The sequence below is a fragment of the Salmo salar genome, chromosome 02 (assembly GCF_965601325.2).
Source record: "Salmo salar chromosome 02, fSalSal1, whole genome shotgun sequence".
NCBI lineage: Eukaryota > Metazoa > Chordata > Actinopteri > Salmoniformes > Salmonidae > Salmo > Salmo salar.
The window spans coordinates 96299180-96324531 of NC_138292.1; the positions used below are offsets into that span (position 1 = coordinate 96299180).

General features: G+C 43.9%; 2 protein-coding genes across 4 annotated transcripts; both read right to left on the bottom strand.

Annotated features, from left to right (window-relative positions):
- Positions 1-4727: 4727 nt before the first annotated feature.
- On the bottom strand, positions 4728-12038 carry LOC106593138 (uncharacterized). Its single transcript, XM_045712302.2, has 2 exons — positions 11176-12038; positions 4728-6820 (listed from the first exon to the last, which is right to left on the bottom strand). The coding sequence occupies exons 1-2, from the start codon at positions 11546-11548 to the stop codon at positions 5556-5558; spliced, it is 1638 nt and encodes a 545-aa protein (XP_045568258.2). The 5' UTR covers positions 11549-12038; the 3' UTR covers positions 4728-5555.
- Positions 12039-14149: 2111 nt separating this feature from the next.
- Positions 14150-23860, bottom strand: LOC106595882 (uncharacterized). Of its 3 annotated transcripts, XM_014187229.3 has the most exons (8): positions 23066-23860; positions 22557-22653; positions 21063-21878; positions 18202-18376; positions 17909-18110; positions 16307-16473; positions 15191-15440; positions 14150-15078 (listed from the first exon to the last, which is right to left on the bottom strand). In XM_014187229.3, exons 1-6 carry the CDS (start codon positions 23576-23578, stop codon positions 16363-16365), a joined length of 1914 nt encoding a protein of 637 aa, XP_014042704.3. In that variant the 5' UTR covers positions 23579-23860; the 3' UTR covers positions 14150-15078; positions 15191-15440; positions 16307-16362. The 3 variants fall into 3 exon arrangements, with proteins under 3 accessions (XP_014042704.3, XP_045568252.2, XP_082824479.1); XM_045712296.2 differs by lacking the exons at positions 14150-15078; positions 15191-15440 and having other exon boundaries at positions 16343-16473; positions 17909-18127; XM_082968353.1 differs by lacking the exons at positions 14150-15078; positions 15191-15440; positions 16307-16473 and having other exon boundaries at positions 17829-18127.
- Between the last annotated feature and the right edge of the window lie 1492 nt (positions 23861-25352).

A 25352-nucleotide genomic window follows, 5' to 3' on the forward strand; every position in this document is an offset into this window, starting at 1 on the left:
CTGGCATCGCAAACACCATGCTGGCGTTGCAACACCATGCTCTACCAACTGAGCCATAGGCTTAGAAATGGTGACCAGAATCAGAGATTATGTTTATAGGACTGCTTTCCTATCGCTGATTGGAATATGTTTCGATGACTGCTGACAAAAGGACAGGGCTTCCACTCACAGGGCTTCCACTCACAGGGCTTCCACTCACAGGGCTTCCACACACAGGGCTTCCACACACAGGGCTTCCACACACACAGGGCTACCACACACACAGGGCTTCCACACACAGGGCTACCACACACACAGGGCTTCCACACACACAGGGCTACCACACACACAGGGCTACCACACACACAGGGCTACCACACACACAGGGCTACCACACACAGAGCTATCCCAGACAACTCTGGGGCTACCACACACAGAGCTATCCCAGACAACCCTGGGGCTACCACACACAGAGCTATCCCAGACAACCCTGGGGCTACTGGCCGAGGACAGGAACAAGTTCCATAAGTCCCCCTATAACCGAAGTCTGAATTTTGTCCTGCTAGGTGACCTAAACTGGGACATGTTTAAACCACCTGGGACTCCCTAAATCTTTCTCAGATTATCACCAATCCCACAAGGTATGACTCCAAAACACCCAGAAAAGGCTACTCTCCTCAATGTTATCCTCACAATGTGGAGGCTATATACAGGGGGTACCGGTACAGAGTCAATGTGGAGGCTATATACAGGGGGTACCGGTACAGAGTCAATGTGGAGACTATATACAGGGGGTACCGGTACAGAGTCAATGTGGAGGCTATATACAGGGGGGTACCGGTACAGAGTCAATGTGGAGGCTATATACAGGGGGTACCGGTACAGAGTCAATGTGGAGGCTATATACAGGGGGTACCGGTACAGAGTCAATGTGGAGGCTATATACAGGGGGTACCGGTACAGAGTCAATGTGGAGGCTATATACAGGGGGTACCGGTACAGAGTCAATGTGGAGGCTATATACAGGGGGTACCGAGTCAATGTGGAGGCTATATACAGGGGGTACTGAGTCAATGTGGAGGCTATATACAGGGGGTACTGAGTCAATGTGGAGGCTATATACAGGGGGTACCGAGTCAATGTGGAGGCGATATACAGGGGGTACCGGTACAGAGTCAATGTGGAGGCTATATACAGGGGGTACCAGTACAGAGTCAATGTGAAGGCTATATACAGGGAGTACCGAGTCAATGTGGAGGCTATATACAGGGGGTACCGGTACAGAGTCAATGTGGCGGCTATATACAGGGGGTACCGAGTCAATGTGGAGGCTAAATACAGGGGGTACCAGTACAGAGTCAATGTGGAGGCTATATACAGGGGGTACAGAGTCAATGTGGAGGCTATATACAGGGGGTACCAGTACAGAGTCAATGTGGAGGCTATATACAGGGGGTACCAGTACAGAGTCAATGTGGAGGCTATATACAGGGGGTACAGAGTCAATGTGGAGGCTATATACAGGGGTTACCGAGTCGATGTGCGGGGATGCAGGTTAGTCGAGGTAATATGTACATGTAGGTAGGGGTGAAATGACTAGATAATAAACAGCGAGTAGCAGCAGTTTAAATAAAAACAAAGGGGGGGGGGGCTGTCAATGTAAATAGTCCGTTGGCCGTTTGATTAATTGTTCAGCAGTCCTATGGTTGTGGGGGTAGAAGCTGTTAATGAGCCTGTTGGTCCTAGACTTGGCGCTCCGGTAACGCTTGCCGTGCGGTAGCATAGAAAACAGTCTATGACTTGGGTGACTGTAGTCTTTGACAATTTTTGGGGCTTTCCTCTGACACCGCCTGGTATAGAGGTCCTGGATTGCAGGAAGCTTGGCCCCAGTGATGTACTGGGCCGTTCGCATTGCCCTCTGTAGTGCCTTATAGTCAGATGCCGAGCAGTTGTCATACCAGGCGGTGATGCAACCGGTCAGGATGCTCTCGATGGTGCAGCTGTATAACTTTTTGAGGATCTGGGGACCCATGCCAAACCTTTTCAGTCTCCTGAGGGGGGAAAGATTTTGTTGTGCCCTCTTCGCGACTGTCTTGGTGTGTTTGGACCATTGTAGTTCGTTGGTGTAGTGGACACCATGGAACTTGAAACTCTCGACCCGCTCCACAACAGCACGGTCGATGTTAATGGGGGCCTGTTCGGCCCGCCTTTTCCTGCAGTCCACGATCAGCTCCTTTGTCCTGGCACCACACTGCCAGTTTTCTGACCTCCTCCCTATTGACTGTCTCATCGTTGATCAGGCCTACCGCTGTTGTGTCGTCAGCAAACTTGATGATGATGTTGGAGTCGTGCCTGGCCACGCAGTCGTGGGTGAACAGGGAGTATAGGAGGGGACTGAGCACGCACCCCTGAGGGGCCCCCCTTGTTGAGGATCAGCGTGGCGAATGTGTTGTTACCTACCCTTACCACCTGGGGGCGGCCCGTCAGGAAGTCCAGGATCCAGTTGCAGAGGGAGGTGTTTAGTCCCAGGATCCTTAGCTTAGTGATGAGCTTTGAGGGCACTATGGTGTTGAACGCTGAGCTGTAGTCAATGAACAGCATTCTCACATAGATGTTCCTTTTGTCCAGGTGGGAAAGGGCAGTGTGGAGTGCGATTGCATCATCTGTGGATCTATTGGGGCGAGGATGCTGTTGATGTGAGCCATGACCAGCCTTCCAAAGCACTTCATGGCTACCGATGTGAGTGCTACGGGTCGATAGTCATTTAGGCAGGTTACCTTCGCTTCCTTGAGCACAGGGACTACGGTGGTCTGCTTGAAACATGTAGGTATTACAGACTCGGTCAGGGAGACGTTGAAAATGTCAGTGAAGACACTTGCCAGTTGGTCAGCGCATCTTGTAAGCAGGAATCAGGAGGGTAGAATTGTGGTCGGATTTACCAAATGGAGGGCGAGGGAGAGCTTTGTACGCGTCTCTGTGTGTGTGGAGTAACAGCGGTCCAGAGTTTTTTTTCTCCCTCTGGTTGCACATGTGACATGCTGGTAAAACATTTGGTTAAACTGATTTAAGTTTTCCTGCTTTAAAGTCCCCGGCCACTAGGGAGCGCTGTTTCTGGGTGAGCATTTTCTTCTTTGCTTATGGCCTTATAGAGTTGGTTTGAGAGTGGTCTTAGTTCCAGCATCGGTCTGTGGTGGTAAATAGACGGCTATGGATAATATAGATGGGAACTCTCTTGGTAGGTAGTGTGGTCTACAGCTTATCATGAGGTATTCTACCTCAGGCGAGCAAAACAACGAGACTTCTTTAATATTAGACATCGCGCACCAGCTGACCCCCTCTCTCTCTCTCTCCTCTCATATAGAGGTCCTTTAACATACTGTATGACCCTTAACCTCTAACCCCCTCTCTCTCTCTCTCTCTCTCTCTCATATAGAGGTCCTTTAACATACCGTATGACCCTTAACCTCTCCCTCTCTCTCTCTCATATAGAGGTCCTTTAACATACTGTATGACCCTTAACCTCTAACCCCCCCTCTCTCTCTCTCTCATATAGAGGTCCTTTAACATACTGTATGACCCTTAACCTCTAACCCCCTCTCTCTCTCTCTCTCTCATATAGAGGTCCTTTAACATACTGTATGACCCTTAATCTCTAACCCCCCCTCTCTCTCTCATATAGAGGTCCTTTAACATACTGTATGACCCTTAACCTCTGACCCCCTCTCTCTCTCATATAGAGGTCCTTCAACATACTGTATGACCCTTAACCTCTAACCCCCTCTCATATAGAGGTCCTTTAACCTACTGTATGACCCTTAACCTCTAACCCCCTCTCTCTCTCTCATATAGAGGTCCTTTAACCTACTGTATGACCCTTAACCTCTAACCCCCTCTCTCTCTCTCTCTCTCTCTCATATAGAGGTCCTTTAACATACTGTATGACCCTTATACTGCATAATGTCCTGTAAACATCTACAGTGGGGGGAAAAAAGTATTTGATTCCCTGCTGATTTTGTACGTTTGCCCACTGACAGAGAAATGATCAGTCTATAATTTTAATGGTAGGTTTATTTGAACAGTGAGAGACAGAATAACAACAAAAATATCCAGAAAAACGCATGTCAAAAATGTTATAAAAGGATTTGCATTTTAATGAGGGAAATAAGTCTCTCTCCCTCTAGGTGTACAGGTACACTGCCTAGTGAATGTCTACACCCATTACAGTCTTCACATTTTGACGCCTTAAAATTAAATTAAAAAAAGAGATTAGTTAGGATTTTTTTTCCTCCTACAGAACTATACAATATTTTATTTATTTATTTTACAAATATGAAACATAATTTGACTTAAGTCTCCACCCTCCTTAGTTAATACTTGGCATCCATTAAACATTATTTTGAATAAGATTCTACCAACCTTGAACAACTCATATATATATATATATTCATTGTTTTTGTCACAATTTGCTCAAACTTAAAATAAAATTTGGTTGTGAATTATTGATGGACAGTAATATTTAAACCTTTTCAGGTAGATTTAAAAGTCAGGACTGAGACTGGACCATTCAGGAACATTCAGCATTTCTTGGAAAAGACATTCTGGTGTTTGGCATTTAAAATGTGTGTCATTGTCCCTACTGGAAAATAAGACTCAATCCCAGGGTTCCAGGGTTAGGGTCCCGGGCCGGCAGGGTTCCAGGGCGGGTCCAGGGTGGGTCCCAGGGTCCAGGGTCGGGCCAGGGCGGGTTCCAGGGTCAGGGTTCCAGGGTTAGGGTCCCAGGGTCAGGGTCCCAGGGTTCCAGGGTTAGGGTCCCAGGGTTCCAGGGTCAGGGTCCCAGGGTCAGGGTGCCAGGGTCAGGGTGCCAGGGTCAGGGTGCCAGGGTCAGGGTTCCAGGGCCAGGGTCCCGGGCCAGGGTCCCAGGTAGGTTTTTAGAAGACTGAGGAGGGTTTTCTTAGCTTAACTCTGTTTCTGAAGAGGGATGGAAAAGGTGGTTTGTTTTGGGAAAATGGCGTACAATCTCAGACAATCAGCCAATCAGCCACAGGTAATCAGCCAATCAGCCAATCAGCCACAGGTAATCAGGCTGCTCTCATACCTACTTCTCCAACATGAACTTCCTCAGGCTTTAGGAGAGGAACGTCAGTGAAACGTGGAGCCGAGGCTACGTGACATTATAAACTCGTTCTTCTGTTTATATACAGCAACATCTGGAATGTGAAAGCTTCTAGGGTCTCCAACTAAATCAAAAACATCACATTTATTGTCCCGATGCTCCTTCTATAACATTTTCTATAAATGTTCCATAATTTACAAAAATTCAAAATGTGATCATTTGACATTAGAGCTGTCAAAAGTTGTATGATTTTACAATACTATAAATTATATTATTTTGTATTATTATGAAACAAGTTGAACACAAACATCAACAGTTAGATTACAAATAGATCATTACTCTGTCTTCTACTACCCAGGTCTGGTGGTGGAGATCATTCCACACTCTGTGTTCTACTACCCAGGTCTGGTGGTGGAGATCATTCCACACTCTGTGTTCTACTACCCAGGTCTGGTGGTGGAGATCATTCCACACTCTGTGTTCTACTACCCAGGTCTGGATCTCCTGCGTGAATTTTCTTGTGTTTTGCCAGGGAGTCTGATCGAATAAAACTCTTCCCACACTGATCACAGCTATAAGGTTTCTCTCCTGTATGTTTTCTCTGGTGTCTTCTCAGGTCGCTTGAGGAAGTAAAGCTCATTCCACAGTCGGAGCAATGGTACGGTTTCTCGCCGGTGTGGATTCGTTTGTGTGTAGCCAGGGCTGTCCAGGTGGCAAAACTATCCTCACATACATCACAGCTGTAAGGTTTTTCTCCAGTGTGTGTTCTCTTGTGGACAGTCAAGTTTCCTGGCAAAGCAAAATGTTTCCCACATTGATCACAGCTATAAGGCTGCTCTCCTGTATGGGTTCTCTGGTGTACAGTCAGGTGCGCCGACTGAGTAAATCTCTTCCCACATTCATCACAGCTGTAAGGTTTCTCTCCCGTGTGTGTTCTCTGGTGAACGATCAGGTTTGTTGCCGCAGCAAAGTTTTTCCCACATTGATCACAGCTATAAGTCCTCTCTGTGTGTAATCGCTGGTGTACAGTCAGTTTGTCTAATCCAGCAAAACTCATCCCGCAATCTGAGCAGTGGTATAGTTTCTCTCCGGTGTGGATCCTCTGGTGTGATATCAGTCCACTTGAGGTGGTAAAACTCATCCCACAGTCTGAACAGTGGTACGGTTTCTCTCCAGTGTAGCTTCTCTGGTGTACAGTCAGAGCAACCGTGTTTTCTCTCTGGTGAACTATCAGGTTCCTTGCGGCAGCAAAGCTCTTCCCACACTGATCTCCTGTGTGTGTTTTCTGGTGCGATATCAGTCCACCCGAGGTAGTAAAACTCATTCCACAGTCAGAGCAGTGGTAAGGCTTCTCACCCGTGTGTGTTCTCTGGTGAATTGTCAGGTTGCCTGACTGAGCAAAACTCTTCCCACATCGATCACAGCTGAAAGGTTTTTCTCCCGTGTGTGTTCTCCGATGAGATATCATCTGGCTTCGTGTCGTAAAACTCCTTGCGCAGTCGGAGCAGCTATAAGGTTTCTCTCCTGTATGGATTCTCTGGTGTATTTTAAGATCTGATGAAGAGGTGAATCTCTTCCCACAGTCAGAGCAGCAGTGAGTTCTCTTCCCTGTGGATCTCTGCAGGTGTTTATTGAGGTGTTCTGATCTGGAGAGACTCTTCTCTGCCTCGTCAGCATCATGAGGTTGTTGAGGCTCCCCGGAGGATCCACGGTAGTCACGTCTCTCTCCTGTGTGAACGACAAAGTCAGACAGCTGATTAAAGGCCCACAACAGCGGTAATCCACTGTTCCTTTTAGCTGAAAGGGGATGGTGCTGTATGTCTGTAATGAATGTTTAAATGCTTTTAATTACTTATTTGACAATTGATTTGATTAGACAGTCAAGTGACCAACAATAGCCATATTCTGTCTTATTTTTCCCCCACATTAGTAGTAACATCGATGATTGTAGGCTAGAAATAAGTTATTACAGTTACTGAACCCCTAAGCAGTGTGCCAGACGATTTTTGGTCTCCAATAGAGGCCCCTTTCTGTGTTTGCTAAAATTGCGGCACGAGAGCGATCTGGTTGCAGAAACTCCTCCCTGCTAATGAGGAAACCGATAGTTATGGATGTACTATATCTGGTAATGAGGAAACCACTAGTTATGGATGTACTATATCGGCCTGGAGCAAAAATGGTGAGCAAAGATTTTAGTTTTTCACAATGTATTCTGAATATTACAGCACAAGATCAGGAGTGCTACTCAAGGAAACTCACATTAAACTCTTTGTCTATTTACTAATTCACCACCATGGGGGAAAACTCAGGGGAGTTCTCATAGGCTGACAGCTAATATAGCCTCCATTTACAGGTTGCATATGAGTGCATTTCACATTTTACTTTTGGATTATAATTGTACAGGCTCGTTTGAATGTCCTGCTTAATATAATGTTTGTGTTGTCGCAAATCAACTGCTTTATACTTTTAAAAAACACTTCAACCAGTAAAATGCCCTTTGGCTAGCTTTGCTACCAGCCTATGTCAATAAGCGTTAGCATTCTAGCTAACAGCTTTGCTACCATCCTATGTCAATAAGCGTTAGCATTCAAGCTAACAACTTTGCTACCAGCCTATGTGAATAAGCGTTAGCATTCCAGCTAACAGCTTTGCTACCAGCCTATGTCAATAAGCGTTAGCATTCCAGCTAACAGCTTTGCTACCAGCCTATGTCAATAAGCGTTAGCATTCGAGCTAACAGCTTTGCTACCAGCCTATGTCAATAAGCGTTAGCATTCAAGCTAACAGCTTTGCTACCAGCCTATGTCAACAAGCGTTAGCATTCAAGCTAACAGCTTTGCTACCAGCCTATGTCAATAAGCGTTAGCATTCAAGCTAACAGCTTTCCTACCAGCCTATGTCAATAAGCGTTAGCATTCAAGCTAACAGCTTTCCTACCAGCCTATGTCAATAAGCGTTAGCATTCTAGCTAACAGCTTTGCTACCAGCCTAGCGCGTCAGCATTTAAGCTAACAACTGCTGCATCCAAAATAAGTATTTTTTCAACTATCACAACCAAATATAATGATTGATAATCAATCAATAATCATAACATTATAAACCTATAAGAACCTAGCCTGCTTCTTAATGAAACTCACCAAGTCTTGGGTGTTACTGAATATAGGATATGAGATTATCCCAGCCTGCCTCTTAATGCTGAATATAGGATATGAGATTATCCCAGCCTGCCTCTTAATGCTGATTATAGGATATGAGATTATCCAAGCCTGCCTCTTAATGCTGAATATAGGATATGAGATTATACCAGCCTGAATATAGGATATGAGATTATCCCAGCCTGCCTCTTAATGCTGAATATAGGACATGAGATTATACTAGCCTGACTCTTAATGCTGAATATAGGATATGAGATTATACAAGCCTGCCTCTTAATGCTGAATATAGGATATGAGATTATCCCAGCCTGCCTCTTAATGCTGAATATAGGATATGAGATTATCCCAGCCTGCCTCTTAATGCTGAATATAGGATATGAGATTATCCCAGCCTGAATATAGGATATGAGATTATCCCAGCCTGCCTCTTAATGCTGAATATAGGATATGAGATTATACAAGCCTGCCTCTTAATGCTGAATATAGGATATGAGGTTATCCCAGCCTGCCTCTTAATGCTGATTATAGGATATGAGATTATCCTAGCCTGCCTCTTAATGCTGAATATAGGATATGAGATTATCCCAGCCTGAATATAGGATATGAGATTATTCTAGCCTGAATATAGGATATGAGATTATTCTAGCCTGCCTCTTAATGCTGAATATAGGATATGAGATTACCCTAGCCTGCCTCTTAATGCTGAATATATGATATGAGATTATCCCAGCCTGCCTCTTAATGCTGAATATAGGATATGAGATTATCCCAGCCTGAATATAGGATATGAGATTATCCCAGCCTGCCTCTTAATGCTGAATATAGGATATGAGATTATCCCAGCCTGCCTCTTAATGCTGAATATAGGATATGAGATTATCCCAGCCTGAATATAGGATATGAGATTATCCCAGCCTGCCTCTTAATGCTGAATATAGGATATGAGATGATCCCAGCCTGCCTCTTAATGCTGAATATAGGATATGAGATTATCCCAGCCTGAATATAGGATATGAGATTATCCCAGCCTGCCTCTTAATGCTGAATATAGGATATGCGATTATCCCAGCCTGCCTCTTAATGCTGAATATAGGATATGAGATTATACTAGCCTGCCTCTTAATGCTGAATATAGGATATGAGATTACCCTAGCCTGCCTCTTAATGCTGAATATAGGATATGAGATTATCCCAGCCTGAATATAGGATATGAGATTATTCTAGCCTGAATATAGGATATGGGATTATCCCAGCCTGCCTCTTAATGCTGAATATAGGATATGAGATTATTCTAGCCTGCCTCTTAATGCTGAATATAGGATATGAGATTATCCCAGCCTGAATATAGGATATGAGATTATCCCAGCCTGCCTCTTAATGCTGAATATAGGATATGAGATTATCCCAGCCTGCCTCTTAATGCTGAATATAGGATATGAGATGATTCTAGCCTGCCTCTTAATGCTGAATATAGGATATGAGATTATTCTAGCCTGCCTCTTAATGCTGAATATAGGATATGAGATTATCCAAGCTTGCCTCTTAATGCTGAATATAGGATATGAGATTATCCCAGCCTGAATATAGGATATGAGATTATCCTAGCCTGAATATAGGATATGAGATTATACTAGCCTGCCGCTTAACGCTGAATATAGGATATGAGATTATACTAGCCTGCCTCTTAATGCTGAATATAGGATATGAGATTATACTAGCCTGCTTCTTAATGAAACTCACCAAGTCTCGGAAACTAGCTCTTTGCTCAGTATCTTCTTGAATGTCACATGCAGCTGACCTCCACTTTGTCTCTGAGTTTTGGAGATGGTTATTATCATGTTGTATAATGTATTAAATCTCTGTCATCTACATGGATATCTTCCATCACAGGTGATATAATTACAATCCTTCCCTCTCAGATGTTCCCCCTTACAGGTGATATAATTACAACCCCCCTTCCCTCTCAGATGTTCCCATAACAGGTGTTTGGATTGTTAAATATATATTATATATTATACTATGGTATTATTTAGTTGTTGTAAATAGAGCCTGTTGATTCTTCGTTAATATCAGAGAGGTTGATGAGTGATACAAACAAACATTGTTGCAGTTGCTTCCACAATGTGGTTGATGTTTGTTCAATTCAGGCATTTGTTAAGTCCTTAAAGCTAATATCACTTTCTCAGGTCATAGGATTCGGTTGGAGTTTCATCAACCCCCCCCCCCCCCCTCCATCCAGTCGTGGTTCTAGACCATTTCAACTGGGGGGGGGGGGGGGGGGGCAAGCTGGGCCCAGTTGTACTGTTGGAGGGGGGGACCAGTTACATTAGACGTTATTGTTGTCATATCGTTTTGCAAGTGGTACGATACTGTTGTGTTCCGCCTAAAGCCGTCCCTCTAATGTGTGGGTTAAATTAGTGTTCCGCGTTGCCACTGTCTAATAACGGATGTAAAAAAAAGAACGATAGCAAAAAATGTTATGTCAAAATTATTTCATATTCCACATTTGGGGGGGGGGGGGGGGGGGGCACTGGCTCCCCCTCCCCTGACATCATAAAAACTGGCTCCTGAAAAACGATCGACCTGCATCCTAGAATCTGAGAAATATTGATTACGAGATACATTGGAATCTCTATTCTTATTTCCCACTCGTTCTCATTGTGTGTGTGTGTGTGTGTGTGTGTGTGTAAATGATTTTAATAACTGCCGGGTGAAAAAATGACCCTAAGACAATCTTTATACCCTTGTGGTGTACAGCTTTCACGGAAATATGAACAAAGGTGAAGGTGATGAACAAAGTCATCTAATTTCCAGTTGAAAACATATATATATATAATTTAGGTTTTTTTTCTCTGTTGTTAAACATAGTGGAGGGTCTTTTTTATTACCTTATTAATAAGACAAGACAAGGGTTAAGACAGTACTTACCGGTGTTAGTCAGATCTCCTGTCTCATCTTCCAATATGACAGTTATCTCCCCCTCTTTCTCCTCCTTCACTGCAAAAACTGCATCTTCCTCTTTCTCCTCTTCCCCCTCTTCTTTTACTGTGACATCCTCCTCTTCCTCTTTCACTCTGAACGCGTCTTCCTCTTCTTTCACTCTGAATGTGTCTTTCTCTTCTTGTTTCACTGTAACAGCCTCACCTTCCTCCTCTTCTTGTTTTACTGCGACATCCTCCTCTTCATTCTCCTCTTTCACGACAACGTTCAGCCACAAACCCTCTTCCTCCGTCCAGCAGACCACCTCCTCCTCCTCCTCCTCCTCCTCTTCAGCAGGAGGCGAGTAGCTTGGTGAACTCATGGTCGGGGATGTTAGCTAGCTAGGCTAATGCTAACTCAACCAGCCAGCTACGTTAGCTAGCTAGGCTAATGCTAACTCAACAACCAGCCAGCTATGTTAGCTAGCTAGGCTAATGCTAACTTAACCAGCCAGCTACGTTAGCTAGCTAGGCTAATGCTAACTCAACCAGCCCGCTACGTTAGCTAACTAGGCTAATGCTAACTTAACAAGCTAGTTAGCTGACCAATAACAACGTAAATATTAAATTAAATGGGGTAACTAGTTAGACGACAGAAATGTGTTCAAAACACAGTGGCTCATATATCAGAAAACGTCTTAAAAGCTTGAACGTTTCCGCTATGTTGGCTAGCAAGCTACCGAGATGGCTGACCAGCTGTTGTTGTTGTTCTTCTTTTAGTTTTTATTTAACCGACCGAGAGGTGCCAACACCGCCCCCTACTGTACTGGAGTGGGAGACCGGTTACGACCTACCAATACCGCTATATTCTTGTCTTATCTAACCCTGCATTTCTAACTCAATAAAAATAATTCCCTTACAAACTAAACTACTCCCATCACCACCCACCCAATCCCCATTCTCCCAGTCCAAACGGTCTCTGACCCTGTCATACAACCTCTCCCTGTCTAAATCAATACATTTCCCCCCAAAAAACATTTAGTCTACCATACAACCATTACCCATTCCAGTGCCCCCCTTGTTTCCCTATCAGTTCCTAAGAGGAATTGAATTCCGTCGGCCCTCATCTCATCCTGGACCACATAACTCCATCCCCTTTTCTGTTACGGTGACACTATCGGGGGTGGCAGGGTAGCCTAGTGGTTAGAGCGTTGGACTAGTAACCCGAAAGGTTGCAAGTTCAAATCCCCCTGAGCTGACAAGGTACAAATCTGTCGTTCTGCCCCTAGAACAAGGCAGTTAACCCACAGTTCCCTGGTAGGCCATCATTGTAAATAAGAATTTGTTCTTAACTGACTTGACAAGTTAAATAAAGGTAAAATAAATGTAAAAAATTGCCCATACAGATTTCCTTGTATCACCAGGGGGGGACCAGTACAAAAATAAATGCACTCACTAAGGTTAATGATGCAACTGTAAAAAATAAACATTTCTTTTCTTACTACTTTCATCCCGTTATCTCTGCCAACAATCTGACCCATTTCTTCAGAATCAATGTTTTAATTTCCCCTTCTACACAACTCCACCTGTATATCCTTTAATATTAATATCCACTGCTCTTGTTGCTAATTATATGTACGATATAATGTCCATTAAACTCCTGTATGAGCCAGGAAATCCAACAAAATGTAACATCGATACCATCTCTCTGTACGCCAATCAACAGCGTCATTATTTCTACCCCATAAATCCTCACGTTTCTGACTCTCCAGATCTTATTAAAGCACACAAAACTGATGCAGTCCCCAACATATCACTAGTCTTCTTGGTTGCACCTCCTCTATCCACTACTAAACTGATGCAGTCCCAACATCATATCACTAGTCTTCTTGGTTTCACCTCCTCTATCCACTACTAAACTGATGCAGTCCCAACATCATATCACTAGTCTTCTTGGTTGCACCTCCTCTATCCACTACTAAACTGATGCAGTCCCATCATCATATTTCTAGTCTTCCTGGTTGCACCTCCTCTATCCATTGTAATTCAACAATTATCTCAACCATTTCATGTTGAATATTCAGATAAATCAAGTTTTAGTCTCTTTTACAGATTAACATGGAACTCAGGAATAAATACACCTGCTTCTGTAAACTCTTTCCATGGGATCCTTGGAACCGTCCGTGTAACTCATAAATACACCTGCTTCTGTAAACTCTTTCCATGGGATCCTCGGAACCGTCTGTGTAACTCATAAATACACCTGCTTCTGTAAACTCTTTCCATGGGATCCTTGGAACCGTCTGTGTAACTCATAAATACACCTGCTTCTGTAAACTCTTTCCATGGGATCCTTGGAACCGTCTGTGTAACTCATAAATACACCTGCTTCTGTAAACTCTTTCCATGGGATCCTCGGAACCGTCTGTGTACACTGCAAGGCAATAATTAAACTTGATTACTAATACAGTACCAATCAAAAGTTTGGACACGCCTACTCGTTCAAGGGTTTTTCTTTATTTTTACTATTTTCTACATTTTAAAATTACAGTGAAGAGATCAAGACTGTGAAATAACACATATGGAATCAAATAGGGCTATCTTCTGTATACCACCCTCACCTTCTCACAACACAACTGATTGGGCTCAAACTCATTAAGAAGGAAATAAATTCCACAAATTAACTTTTAACAAGGGCACACCTGTTCATTGAAATGCATTCCAGGTGACTACCACATGAAGCTGGTTGAGAGAATGCCAAGAGTGTGCAAAGCTGTCATCAAAGCAAAGGGTGTTACTTCACGCAACCCTGTTTTTAAATCTCCCTTCCTGTTTTAAATCTCACTTCCTGTTTTAAACTCTCCCTTCCTGTTTTAAATCTCCCTTCCTGTTTTGACATTCCCTGAGATATGGTCCTATGTTACTTCACTCATTCCAGTTTTAAATTCAACCTCACGGTCTGAAATGAAAACAACACAGTGGAGAACTAGTAACAAAACTTTATTGAATAATCTAAACGAGAACTGAAATAGACATTAAATGACTTTTTATAATGTGTGTCAGAGCTATAATTGTTTGTTATAATGTCTCCATCAGGAGTCTGAATCAACAACCTGTGTGTGTGTGTGTGTGTGTGTGTCAGCGTGTGGTGTGTATACATGTGAGAAAGTCGAACATTCTTCAGAAGACAGCTCCCCTCCTTCCATCTGACTGTCAGAGGTCAAACCCCACCCCCCATCCGTCTTTCCTCGTGCACTTCCTCGTCCTTCTTTCTCCTGGAGTCTGTTTTGAGTTTAAAGCTTTAAACGGACCTCAGCTGCTTCATACCCTGCAGCGTCATACATCATACGCAGCGCGACAAAGTGGGAGGCGAGCGGCGATGCGTTCCTCAGTTTGAGGAGACCAACACGCCCGAGTATAAATCGGTTTGTTCTCGACTGTTAAATGGCGTACAAGTGCATCTTTGCAATCTAAACGCGTCGTCTCTGGATATGTTATTCTACTAGAGGTTTGTCTGGCCGTCCGTTCCGTTCCTGGTCCTCCCCGTCCTGCACCTCGATCTCTTCAGGGTTGGTGCTTCGTTCCTGGTCCTCCCCGTCCTGCACCTCGATCTCTTCAGGGTTGGTGCTTCGTTCCTGGTCCTCCCCGTCCTGCACCTCGATCTCTTCAGGAGTGGTGCTCCATTCGGAGACGGATTCGCCCTCTCTCGTCTTCCTCTTTCTGGAGGTGGAGGGTTGGTTCTCTGCGGTGCCCGTGGTGCGGTATCTTCTCCCTTCGACGCCGTCTCAAGGAAGGCGCTGGTTTCACCGGCTTTGGAAGGATTCATCGCGTAACGTTTGTCTTTCATCTGGCTGTCGTGGCACATGAAGTCAGCCAGCATTTCCCTGTCGGCATTCGGGAGAACGTTTTTGACCTGTTAAGACACAAACAAGACAGATAAAAGATGGTATTTTAGCCATCGATGGTTTTCAGACAGCCGTGGAATAGAATCTTTTTATTTACATCGCCCCCACTATCTGACTGACATGACTGACGATGGAAGTCCGCAGCTCGGTGAAGTTAGGGCTTTCAGGCAGGCCCATCTCCTTCCACGCCTCTTTCAGGTAGACCGGTAGATTCCTGATCTCAGTGTTGGTGGAATTGAAAAAAAAAGTGCCGGGCTTTCTTTCCCCCTGGGAGGAAGTGCTTGAATTTCAGGAAGTCTGAAAACCAAGTGTACTCTTCTTTGGTCAGCGACATCTGGATCGTGGTTTTCATTTGTTGTGTGTTTCCCACCTGTTAGGAAATGAAAAACAAACAAACAAACAGGCATTAACGCTGCGGTGCCTGCAGTCGTTTCCAAAAACCAACCAATCACGTTCAGGTGTACAGTTATAGACTGACGTTGATCAGACAGGTCCCAGACAGGCCCCACTGGGCCACGTTCAGGTGTACAGTTATAGACTTACGTTGATCAGACAGGTCCCAGACAGGCCCCACTGGGTCACGTTCAGGTGTACAGTTATAGACTTACGTTGATCAGACAGGTCCCACTGGGCCACGTTCAGGTGTACAGTTATAGACTTACGTTGATCAGACAGGTCCCAGACAGGCCCCACTGGGCCACGTTCAGGTGTACAGTTATAGACTTACGTTGATCAGACCGGTCCCAGACAGGCCCCACTGGGCCACGTTCAGGTGTACAGTTATAGACTTACGTTGATCAGACAGGTCCCAGACAGGCCCCACTGGGCCACATTCAGGTGTACAGTTATAGACTGACGTTGATCAGACAGGCCCCACTGGGCCACGTTCAGGTGTACAGTTATAGACTTACGTTGATCAGACAGGTCCCAGACAGGCCCCACTGGGCCACGTTCAGGTGTACAGTTATAGACTTACGTTGATCAGACAGGTCCCAGACAGGCCCCACTGGGCCACGTTCAGGTGTACAGTTATAGACTGACGTTGATCAGACAGGTCCCAGACAGGCCCCACTGGGCCACGTTCAGGTGTACAGTTATAGACTTACGTTGATCAGACAGGTCCCAGACAGGCCCCACTGGGCCACATTCAGGTGTACAGTTATAGACTGACGTTGATCAGACAGGTCCCAGACAGGCCCCACTGGGCCACGTTCAGGTGTACAGTTATAGACTTACGTTGATCAGACAGGTCCCAGACAGGCCCCACTGGGCCTCCTCCACCTCCTTCACCGTCATGTTTCTATACAGGCCCGGGCTGTGGCCGTACATGGAGGTAAAATAGGCACACAGGAATCCGTAAAACCGGTTCTGGTTCCTCTGTGTCCTCGTTTCTTCCGAGATTTCTGTTGGATAATGAGAATAAAAACAGGATAGCTTCCATAATGTCCTGTAAACATCTATAATAATAACAGACAGCTTCCATAATGTCCTTTAAACATCTATAATAATAACAGACAGCTTCCATAATGTCCTGTAAACATCTATAATAATAACAGACAGCTTCCATAATGTCCTGTAAACATCTATAATAATAACAGACAGCTTCCATAATGTCCTGTAAACATCTATAATAATAACAGACAGCTTCCATAATGTCCTGTAAACATCTATAATAATAACAGACAGCTTCCATAATGTCCTGTAAACATCTATAATAATAACAGACAGCTTCCATAATGTCCTGTAAACATCTATAATAATAACAGACAGCTTCCATAATGTTCCGTAAACATCTATAATAATAACAGACAGCTTCCATAATGTCCTGTAAACATCTATAATAATAACAGACAGCTTCCATAATGTCCTGTAAACATCTATAATAATAACAGACAGCTTCCATAATGTCCTGTAAACATCTATAATAATAACAGACAGCTTCCATAATGTCCTGTAAACATCTATAATAATAACAGACAGCTTCCATAATGTCCTGTAAACATCTATAATAATAACAGACAGCTTCCATAATGTCCTGTAAACATTATAATAATAACACAGCTTCCATAATGTCCTGTAAACATCTATAATAATAACAGACAGCTTCCATAATGTCCTGTAAACATCTATAATAATAACAGACAGCTTCCATAATGTTCCGTAAACATCTATAATAATAACAGACATCTTCCATAATGTCCTGTAAACATCTATAATAATAACAGACAGCTTCCATAATGTCCTGTAAACATCTATAATAATAACAGACAGCTTCCATAATGTCCTGTAAACATCTATAATAATAACAGACAGCTTCCATAATGTCCTGTAAACATCTATAATAATAACAGACAGCTTCCATAATGTCCTGTAAACATCTATAATAATAACAGACAGCTTCCATAATGTCCTGTAAACATCTATAATAATAACAGACAGCTTCCATAATGTCCTGTAAACATCTATAATAATAACAGACAGCTTCCATAATGTCCTGTAAACATTATAATAATAACACAGCTTCCATAATGTCCTGTAAACATCTATAATAATAACAGACAGCTTCCATAATGTCCTGTAAACATCTATAATAATAACAGACAGCTTCCATAATGTTCCGTAAACATCTATAATAATAACAGACATCTTCCATAATGTCCTGTAAACATCTATAATAATAACAGACAGCATAATGTTCCGTAAACATCTATAATAATAACAGACAGCATATTGTCCTGTAAACATCTATGACGGCTAGAAGAGTGGAATAACAGATGGTATCACAGATTGAGAAAAAAAAAGAGACTGGCATTCCAGCAGGCTCTTTATAGACACCACCTTTCCTTCCTTCCTGGAAACGGGTCGTTTCACGGACTCGTTAATCTCCCTCATTGCCCGGTTGATCTCCTTCCAATGGTTTTTGGTCAGCCGGCAACCAGGCGGAGGCGTCTCCTCGGAGTATTGGAGAAACGCACCGATCGTCGAGGCGTAGTGGTTGACCGTGGCGACGGCCTTGTTCTTCTGTAGAGTCTGAAACCATCTAAAAACACACACACACTGTAACCTACTCAATGAGTGTATTGTTAATGAACGCCGATGAGACTAAAGAGACTAACAGATCCTCTGCTCACCTCCTCATGTTGTCGTGGTTCGTCAGGAAAGTGAGAGCGGATGGATAAAACTCATCCTTCGCCATGTACGTCAAAAATTGCTGCACCATCTTGAGCTTTGCGGCACAATCTTGCTTCAGTTTATTGTTTGGATTGGGGCCTTCACAGGTCTTCCTGAACCCCTCCATAAACACACCTAACCAAAGAAACATAACATTTTGGACTGGGACCTTCATAGGTCTTCCTGAACCCCTCTATAAACACACCTAACCAAAGAAACATAACATTTTGGATTGGGGCCTTCACAGATCTTCCTGAACGCCTCTATAAACACACCTAATCAAAGAAAGATAACATTTTGGATTGGGGCCTTCACATGTCTTCCTGAACCCCTCTATAAACACACCTAATCAAAGAAACATAACATTTTGGACTGGGACCTTCACAGGTCTTCCTGAACCCCTCTATATACACACCTAATCAAAGAAACATAACATTTAGGACTTTATTAAAACAGATCTCACAAGGCAACATAAATCAGACAGGCTGTTTTTTTCCTAATTTGAAGACAGAGGAGCATTTGGTTCTATTTCCATCAGATGAATGAAATTTAGATTTTAATAGTCCACCTGCACAGTCAGGACAGACAGAACTGTAGGTACGGTGAAATTGTTATGGTCTGAGCTCCAACAGGCTAGACGCAGAGGAGGATGTGAGGGGGTCTGGGGAAGAGTGAAGCAGGCTGGACACAGCGGAGGATGTGAGGGGGTCTGGGGAAGAGTGAAGCAGGCTGGACACAGAGGACGGGTGGGGGTCTGGGGAAGAGTGAAGCAGGCTAGACACAGAGGAGGATGGGAGGGGGTCTGGGGAAGAGTGAAGCAGGCCAGACGCAGCGGAGGACGGGTGGGGGTCTGGGGAAGAGTGAGGCAGGCTGGACACAGCGGAGGATGGGTGGGGGTCTGGGGAAGAGTGAAGCAGGCCAGACACAGAGGAGGATGGGTGGGGGTCTGGGGAAGAGTGAAGCAGGCCAGACACAGAAGAGAACAGGTGGGGTTCTGGGGAAGAGTGAAGCAGGCCAGACACAGCGGAGGATGGGTGGGGGTCTGGGGAAGAGTGAAGAGTGAAGCAGGCCAGACACAGAGGAGGATGGGTGGGGGTCTGGGGAAGAGTGAAGCAGGCCAGACACAGAAGAGAACAGGTGGGGTTCTGGGGAAGAGTGAAGCAGGCCAGACACAGCGGAGGATGGGTGGGGGTCTGGGGAAGAGTGAAGCAGGCCAGACACAGAGGAGGATGGGTGGGGGTCTGGGGAAGAGTGAAGCAGGCCAGACACAGAAGAGAACAGTTGGGGTTCTGGGGAAGAGTGAAGCAGGCCAGACACAGCGGAGGACCCTAAAGTTTACAGGACCTTCAGAAAGTATTCACAGAGCTTGACTTTTTCCACTTATTGTCGTGTCACAGCTTGAATTTAACATTAATTAAAACTTTATATTTTCTTTGTCACTGGTCTTCATACAATACCCCAATAATGTCAAAGTGGAATTAAGTTTTTCACTTTTTTTTAATACAAATTAATTAAAAATGAAAAGCTGAAATGTGATGAGTCAATAAGTTTTCAAACCCTTATGTTCAGCCTAGGAGTAAAAACGTCGCTTAACAAGTTTATTTTACCCTTATTTTACCAGGTAGAAGATAAGTTGCATGGACTCACTGTGTTTTAAAATTATTTTTGAATGACTACCTCACCTCAAGTCGAGCAGTGAATTTCAAACACAGATTCAACCACAAAGACCAAGGAGGTTTTTCCCAATGCGTCGCAAAGAAAGGCACCTATTGGTAGATGGGTAAAAAACAAAATGTGAGTACCACTCTCCATATTTTCAAGCATAGTTGTGTCTGCGTCATGTTATGGGTATACTTGTCATTGTTAAGGACTGGAGAGTTTTTCAGGATAAAAAAATAAATAAAACAGAACGGAGCTAAGCACAGACAAGAATCCTCGAGGAAAACCTGGTTCAGTCGGCTTTCTACCAGACACTGGGAGATGAATTCACCTTTCAGCAGGACAATAACCTAAAACACAAGGCCAAATATACACTGGGAGATGAATTCACCTTTCAGCAGGACAATAACCTAAAACACAAGGCCAAATCTACACTGGAGTTGCTTACCAAGAAGACAGTGAATGTTCCTGAGTGGGCCGAGTTACAGTTTTGACTTAAATCTACGGCAAGACCTGAAAATGGTTGTCTAGCAATGATCAACAAAAAATTTGACAAAACTTGACGAATTTTGAAAAAGAATAATGGGTAAAATGTTGTACAATCTAAGTGTGAAAAACTCTTAGAGACTTACCCAGAAAGACTCACAGCTGTAATCGCTCTTAGAGACTTACCCAGAAAGACTCACGGCTGTAATCGCTCTTAGAGACTTACCCAGAAAGACTCACAGCTGTAATCGCTCTTAGAGACTTACCCAGAAAGACTCACAGCTGTAATCGCTGCCAAAAGGTGATTTTAATATGTATTTACTCAGGGGTGTGAATACTTACGTAAATGAAATATTTCTGTATTTAATTTTCAATAAATTTGCAAACATTACTACTACAAACATGTTTTCATGTTGTCATAATGGGGTCTGTAGATGCGGGGGAGAGAAATCGATTTCATCCATTTTAAATTCAAGATGTAACAAAAACAAAAAATGTGGAATCAGTCAAGGGGTGTGAATACTGTCCGAAGACGCTGTAACTGTGATTATCTGGACCCCAAACACATTTCTAACAACGTGAACACAACAAAAACAAACAAAAATAAAAAGTCGACCTTTTAGGCTTTTCCAAATACTTTTCAAAAATAACAACACTATTTAAAGACAGTACTTACTCAGAGCAGAGCCTGAGAAGGGAATTTGGCTGCTCGATCCAGGCGCCGTGTCCTCCTCTGTCTGAGCCCCTGAACCCACGTCTTTGTCCTCCTGCAGCTCCTCTTGTTCTGTGTCTGACGCAAGAGGAGACGGCTCGGTCTGAAACCTGGACCTCGCATTTGCCGTCCTCGCCCCGACACTCGTCTTCTGCCTTTTCAGTAGCTGGTACCTCTTCCTCGCTCTATTCAGTTCAGAGATCAGCTTTAGGTTGTCCTCTCTAACGGATCGGATGGTCTCACTTATCTTGGTCAGGGCTTCATCCCGCTCTTGCAAAGCTTTCCGCAGCCTCAGGATCGGCGCTTGGCAGTGGCAGGAATAAGCTTCGCAGCTCACGTCCTCCTCCTCCTCCTCCTCCTCCCCTTCCAAAGGAGTCAGCAGCGAATCTAAAGAGTCGTCCTCCTCTTCTTGTTTCGCAACACCGTCCGCGATATCCAAACGGGTGGTCAGCGGTACGACAGGGTTGGACGCCCTCAACGTGGCCAGCCGCTCCATGGTCAGCCGTCTCCTAAGTTCCTCTAAAGCTCGTCTCCTCTGCGATCTGTTGAGCTCCGTGTGGGACTCCATGTGTCGATCCAGTCTACTGACGCGTGTGGAACATCCCGTCACTGGACAAGTTTCCTTTCTGATATTGACGCGGCCAGACTGCCAATTACAAAGGAGGATCCTCTCCTCCGTGTTCCTTACGTTGTGCGTGTTCCTCAGGTGCTGACTGAAGCCGACCACCACCTTGGGGCAAAGCGGACAGGAACGTACTGCAGAACGCACCGGAAACTTCTCTAGTACGAACAACAACAACAACAAAAAACAGCAAAAAAAAAGTTACAAAAAATAAAAAACACACAACACAATCAGTGATCCAATAAAGTAGAACGATCCAGGGTTGATTGGTTGTTGCTTGGAAACAACACCTTCTCACTCTAGAATCTCTTTAACACCGCCTCCCACTCTTCCTCCTCCTCCCCACTAAAACACTCTTCCTCTGTTGTCAAATCTATTCCAGGTCTCCTCCTCCTCACTAAAACACTCTTCCTCTGTTGTCAAATCTATTCCAGGTCTCTTCCTCCTCCTCCTCCTCCCCACTAAAACACTCTTCCTCTGTTGTCATCCTGGAGTCAAATCTATTCTAGTTCCTCTCCTCCTCCTCCTCACTAAAACACTCTTCCTCTGTTGTCATCCTGGAGTCAAATCTATTCTAGTTCCTCTCCTCTCCTCCTCCTCCTCCTCACTAAAACACTCTTCCTCTGTTGTCAAATCTATTCCAGGTCTCCTCCTCCTCCTCACAAAAACACTTCCTCTGTTGTCAAATCTATTCCAGGTCTCCTCCTCCTCCTCCTCCTCACTAAAACACTCTTCCTCTGTTGTCATCCTGGAGTCAAATCTATTCCAGAACTCACTACTCTTCCTCACTAAAACACTCTTCTTCCTCCTCCTTCCTGTTTTAAAACAGTACTTACTGGTGTTAATCAGATCTCCTGTCTCCTCCTCTTCCTCTTCTTCCTCCACCAATGTGTCAGTTATCTCTCCTTCCTCCTTCAGTCCAAAAACTGCATCCTACAAATAAAATCAAATGTTATTTGTCACGTACACGTGTTTGGCAGCAGATGTTACTGCGGGCGTAGCGAAACGCTTGTGTTTCTAGCTCCGACAGTCCAGTAATATCTAACAACTTCACAACAAATACACACACAAATCTAAAGTAGAAGGAATGGAATTAAAAAAATATATAAATATATGGATAAACAACGTCAGAGCGGCATAGACTGAGATACAGTTTATACATATGAGATGAGAAATGATATGTAAACATTATTAAAGTGACTAGTGTTCCATTTATTAAAGTGGCCAATGATGTCAAGTCTATATGCAGGCTGCAGCCTCTCTGTGCTGTTGAACAGTCTGATGGCCTTGAGATAGAAGCTGTTTTTCAGTCTCTCGGGCCCAGCTTTGATACACCTGTACTGACCTCGCCTTCTGGATGGTAGCGGGCTGAACAGGCAGCGTCTCGGGTGGCTGTTGTCCTTGGTGATATTTTGGTCCTTCCTGTTGCATTGGGTGGTGTAGGTGTCCTGGAGGGCAGGTAGTTTTCCCCCGGTGATACGTTGGGCAGATCGCACCACCCTCTGGAGAGCCTTGCGGTTGCGGGCGGTGCAGTTGCCGTACCAGGCGGTGACACAGCCCGACAGGATGCTCTCGATGGTGCATCCACATTCTCTTCGTCCTCAGTCACTCTGAACGCGTCTTCCTCTTCTGTCACTGTCACTTCCATCTCCTCTTCTTTTACTGTAACATCCTCCTCTTCCTCTTCTTTCACTGAAACGTCTTTCTCTTCTTCTTCTTTCACGGTAACAGCTTCACCCTCTACTTGTTTTTGTATTGTAACAGCCTTCTCTTCCTCCTCCTCTTTCACAAGAGTTTCTTTCTCCGTCCAGCAGACCTCTTCTTCTTTAACAGGAGGAGAGTAGTTTTGTGAACTCATGGTCGGGGTAGGTTAGCTAACTAGCTAACTAGCTGGTGAAATAAATAAAACAGCTAGTTAACATGTGAGACTAGCCCAGTTGCTAAGCTATTTTAGCTATTCAGCTTGCTGATTTAGTAACGTACATATGAAATTAAACGATGGAGGGTTAACTATCTATACGACAGAAATGTGTTTTAAAACACAGTGAATTATATACACTGAAAGCGTCTCAACACCTATAATGTTTCGGTTTTTGTTGGCTAGAAAACTCCCCGAGGTCTCTGACTGACTGTTGTTGATGACGAAACACCCCGTCCACTACATTATACGTCACAGACTGGAGTGGGGGGGGGGGGGGGGGGGGGTAAACGCAGTTCAAAAAATAAAAATAAAAGATGAAATGTCACTTTTTGGTCGAAACAACTAAAATTCACATAGAAATATGTGTTAATAGATTTGTCATTCTCATTGTTAAGCAAGTCTTAAGAAGCGGTAGATTTGTTTCTATGTCTATGTTGGTGGCATCGGCCTCTGGTTCCAAATGGTTACATATTTTTAAATTTAGAAATAGAAAGTAGTTTTTTCCCACAAGTATTTCACTACACCCGCAATAATAACATTGTCACCAGTGCTGTTTTTTTTTTATCGTGATGGTAACACAGTCAACCTTTTTGATTCGACGACCACAGCGTCGTGACTGATATAATCTCATTCTAACCAACTAAAACGGGACGTGTTCATTATAAATACAGTGGGATTTAGTTTCGGTACCAGACTCATTTTTCTTATGATGTTGTCTGCAGAGCATACAGGCTGGCAGTTTATCCGGAGAAGGAGACGTACGGCGTGTCGTCTCTTCCATAAAGCGCTCATACCCAGAATCAAAATGCATTTCACATTGGGTTTGAGTTTGAATAAAAAACACTTCATTTAGTAAATCTAGCCTGCTGTAAAAAAAATTACAAGACATATACCTAATACCTGCGCCTTATGTAAAAAAAAAGAAGTATTTGTTAGCTTGTCCTCTCTAAAAACAGGTTCAAGCGTAACCAGATAAACTTGGCTTTGAAGACTAAACTACTTTGAAAGCGCACTAATCCCGTGTCCCCCTGTCGCAAGACTAGTGACTTCAACTATAACCTTGGCTGCCATCTATTGGAAAGGAATGGTAACATTTTTACATTTGAGTCATTTAGCAGACGCTCTTATCCAGAGCGACTCACAATAGTGAACAGAAACATTTTTTTTAAACAATTATTATTATTATCTTTTTTTTCGTACTGGTCCCGCGTGGGAATCGAACCCACAACCCTGGCGTTGCAAACACCATGCTCTACCAACTGAGCCACAAGGAACCACTGGGCAGCTGGTTGGCAGAGTCAAAGTAGAATTTTAATAATATATACCATTCATTCATGGTAGTGGAAACAGATCATAGAAACAGGATTACAATGTTGATATATCGTGGATTGTCAGGATTTGTCTCTATAGCTCTGTCTATGAATTTAAATGTGGTTACATTTCTCCTCCAGCCCCAAAATCTCTCAGCTTTTTTACCGAAAGAGGAGCAAGGAGAAACTGTATTGTTTCTACTGCTGATTGCCACTTTAAGAAGTTAAAGATGCATATTAAATACACACCAAAATATGTTACAGATACCATAAAAATGTCCCGTCACTCAGACAGTCAGTAAACACACAGTATCCAGCACCGCAAACAATCAATCATTCAGTTAGTAAACACACAGCGTCCTGCACAGCAAACAATCAATCCCCAGCCTGCTCCTTCTCCA

What these genes read in the sequence shown, in the direction of transcription:
- LOC106593138 (XM_045712302.2), bottom strand. Translation starts at nt 11,548, where the DNA reads ATGAGTTCACCAAGCTACTCGCCTCCTGCTGAAGAGGAGGAGGAGGAG. An exon ending in AGGAGATCTGACTAACACCG is followed by an intron (nt 6,821 to 11,175) that starts GTAAGTACTGTC and finishes TCGTTCACACAG; the next exon opens with GAGAGAGACGTGACTACCGT.
- LOC106595882 (XM_014187229.3), bottom strand. Translation starts at nt 23,578, where the DNA reads ATGAGTTCACAAAACTACTCTCCTCCTGTTAAAGAAGAAGAGGTCTGC. An exon ending in GCTACCATCCAGAAGGCGAG is followed by an intron (nt 22,654 to 23,065) that starts GTCAGTACAGGT and finishes TTTTATTTGTAG; the next exon opens with GATGCAGTTTTTGGACTGAA. An exon ending in AACCACGACAACATGAGGAG is followed by an intron (nt 18,111 to 18,201) that starts GTGAGCAGAGGA and finishes GTGTGTTTTTAG; the next exon opens with ATGGTTTCAGACTCTACAGA.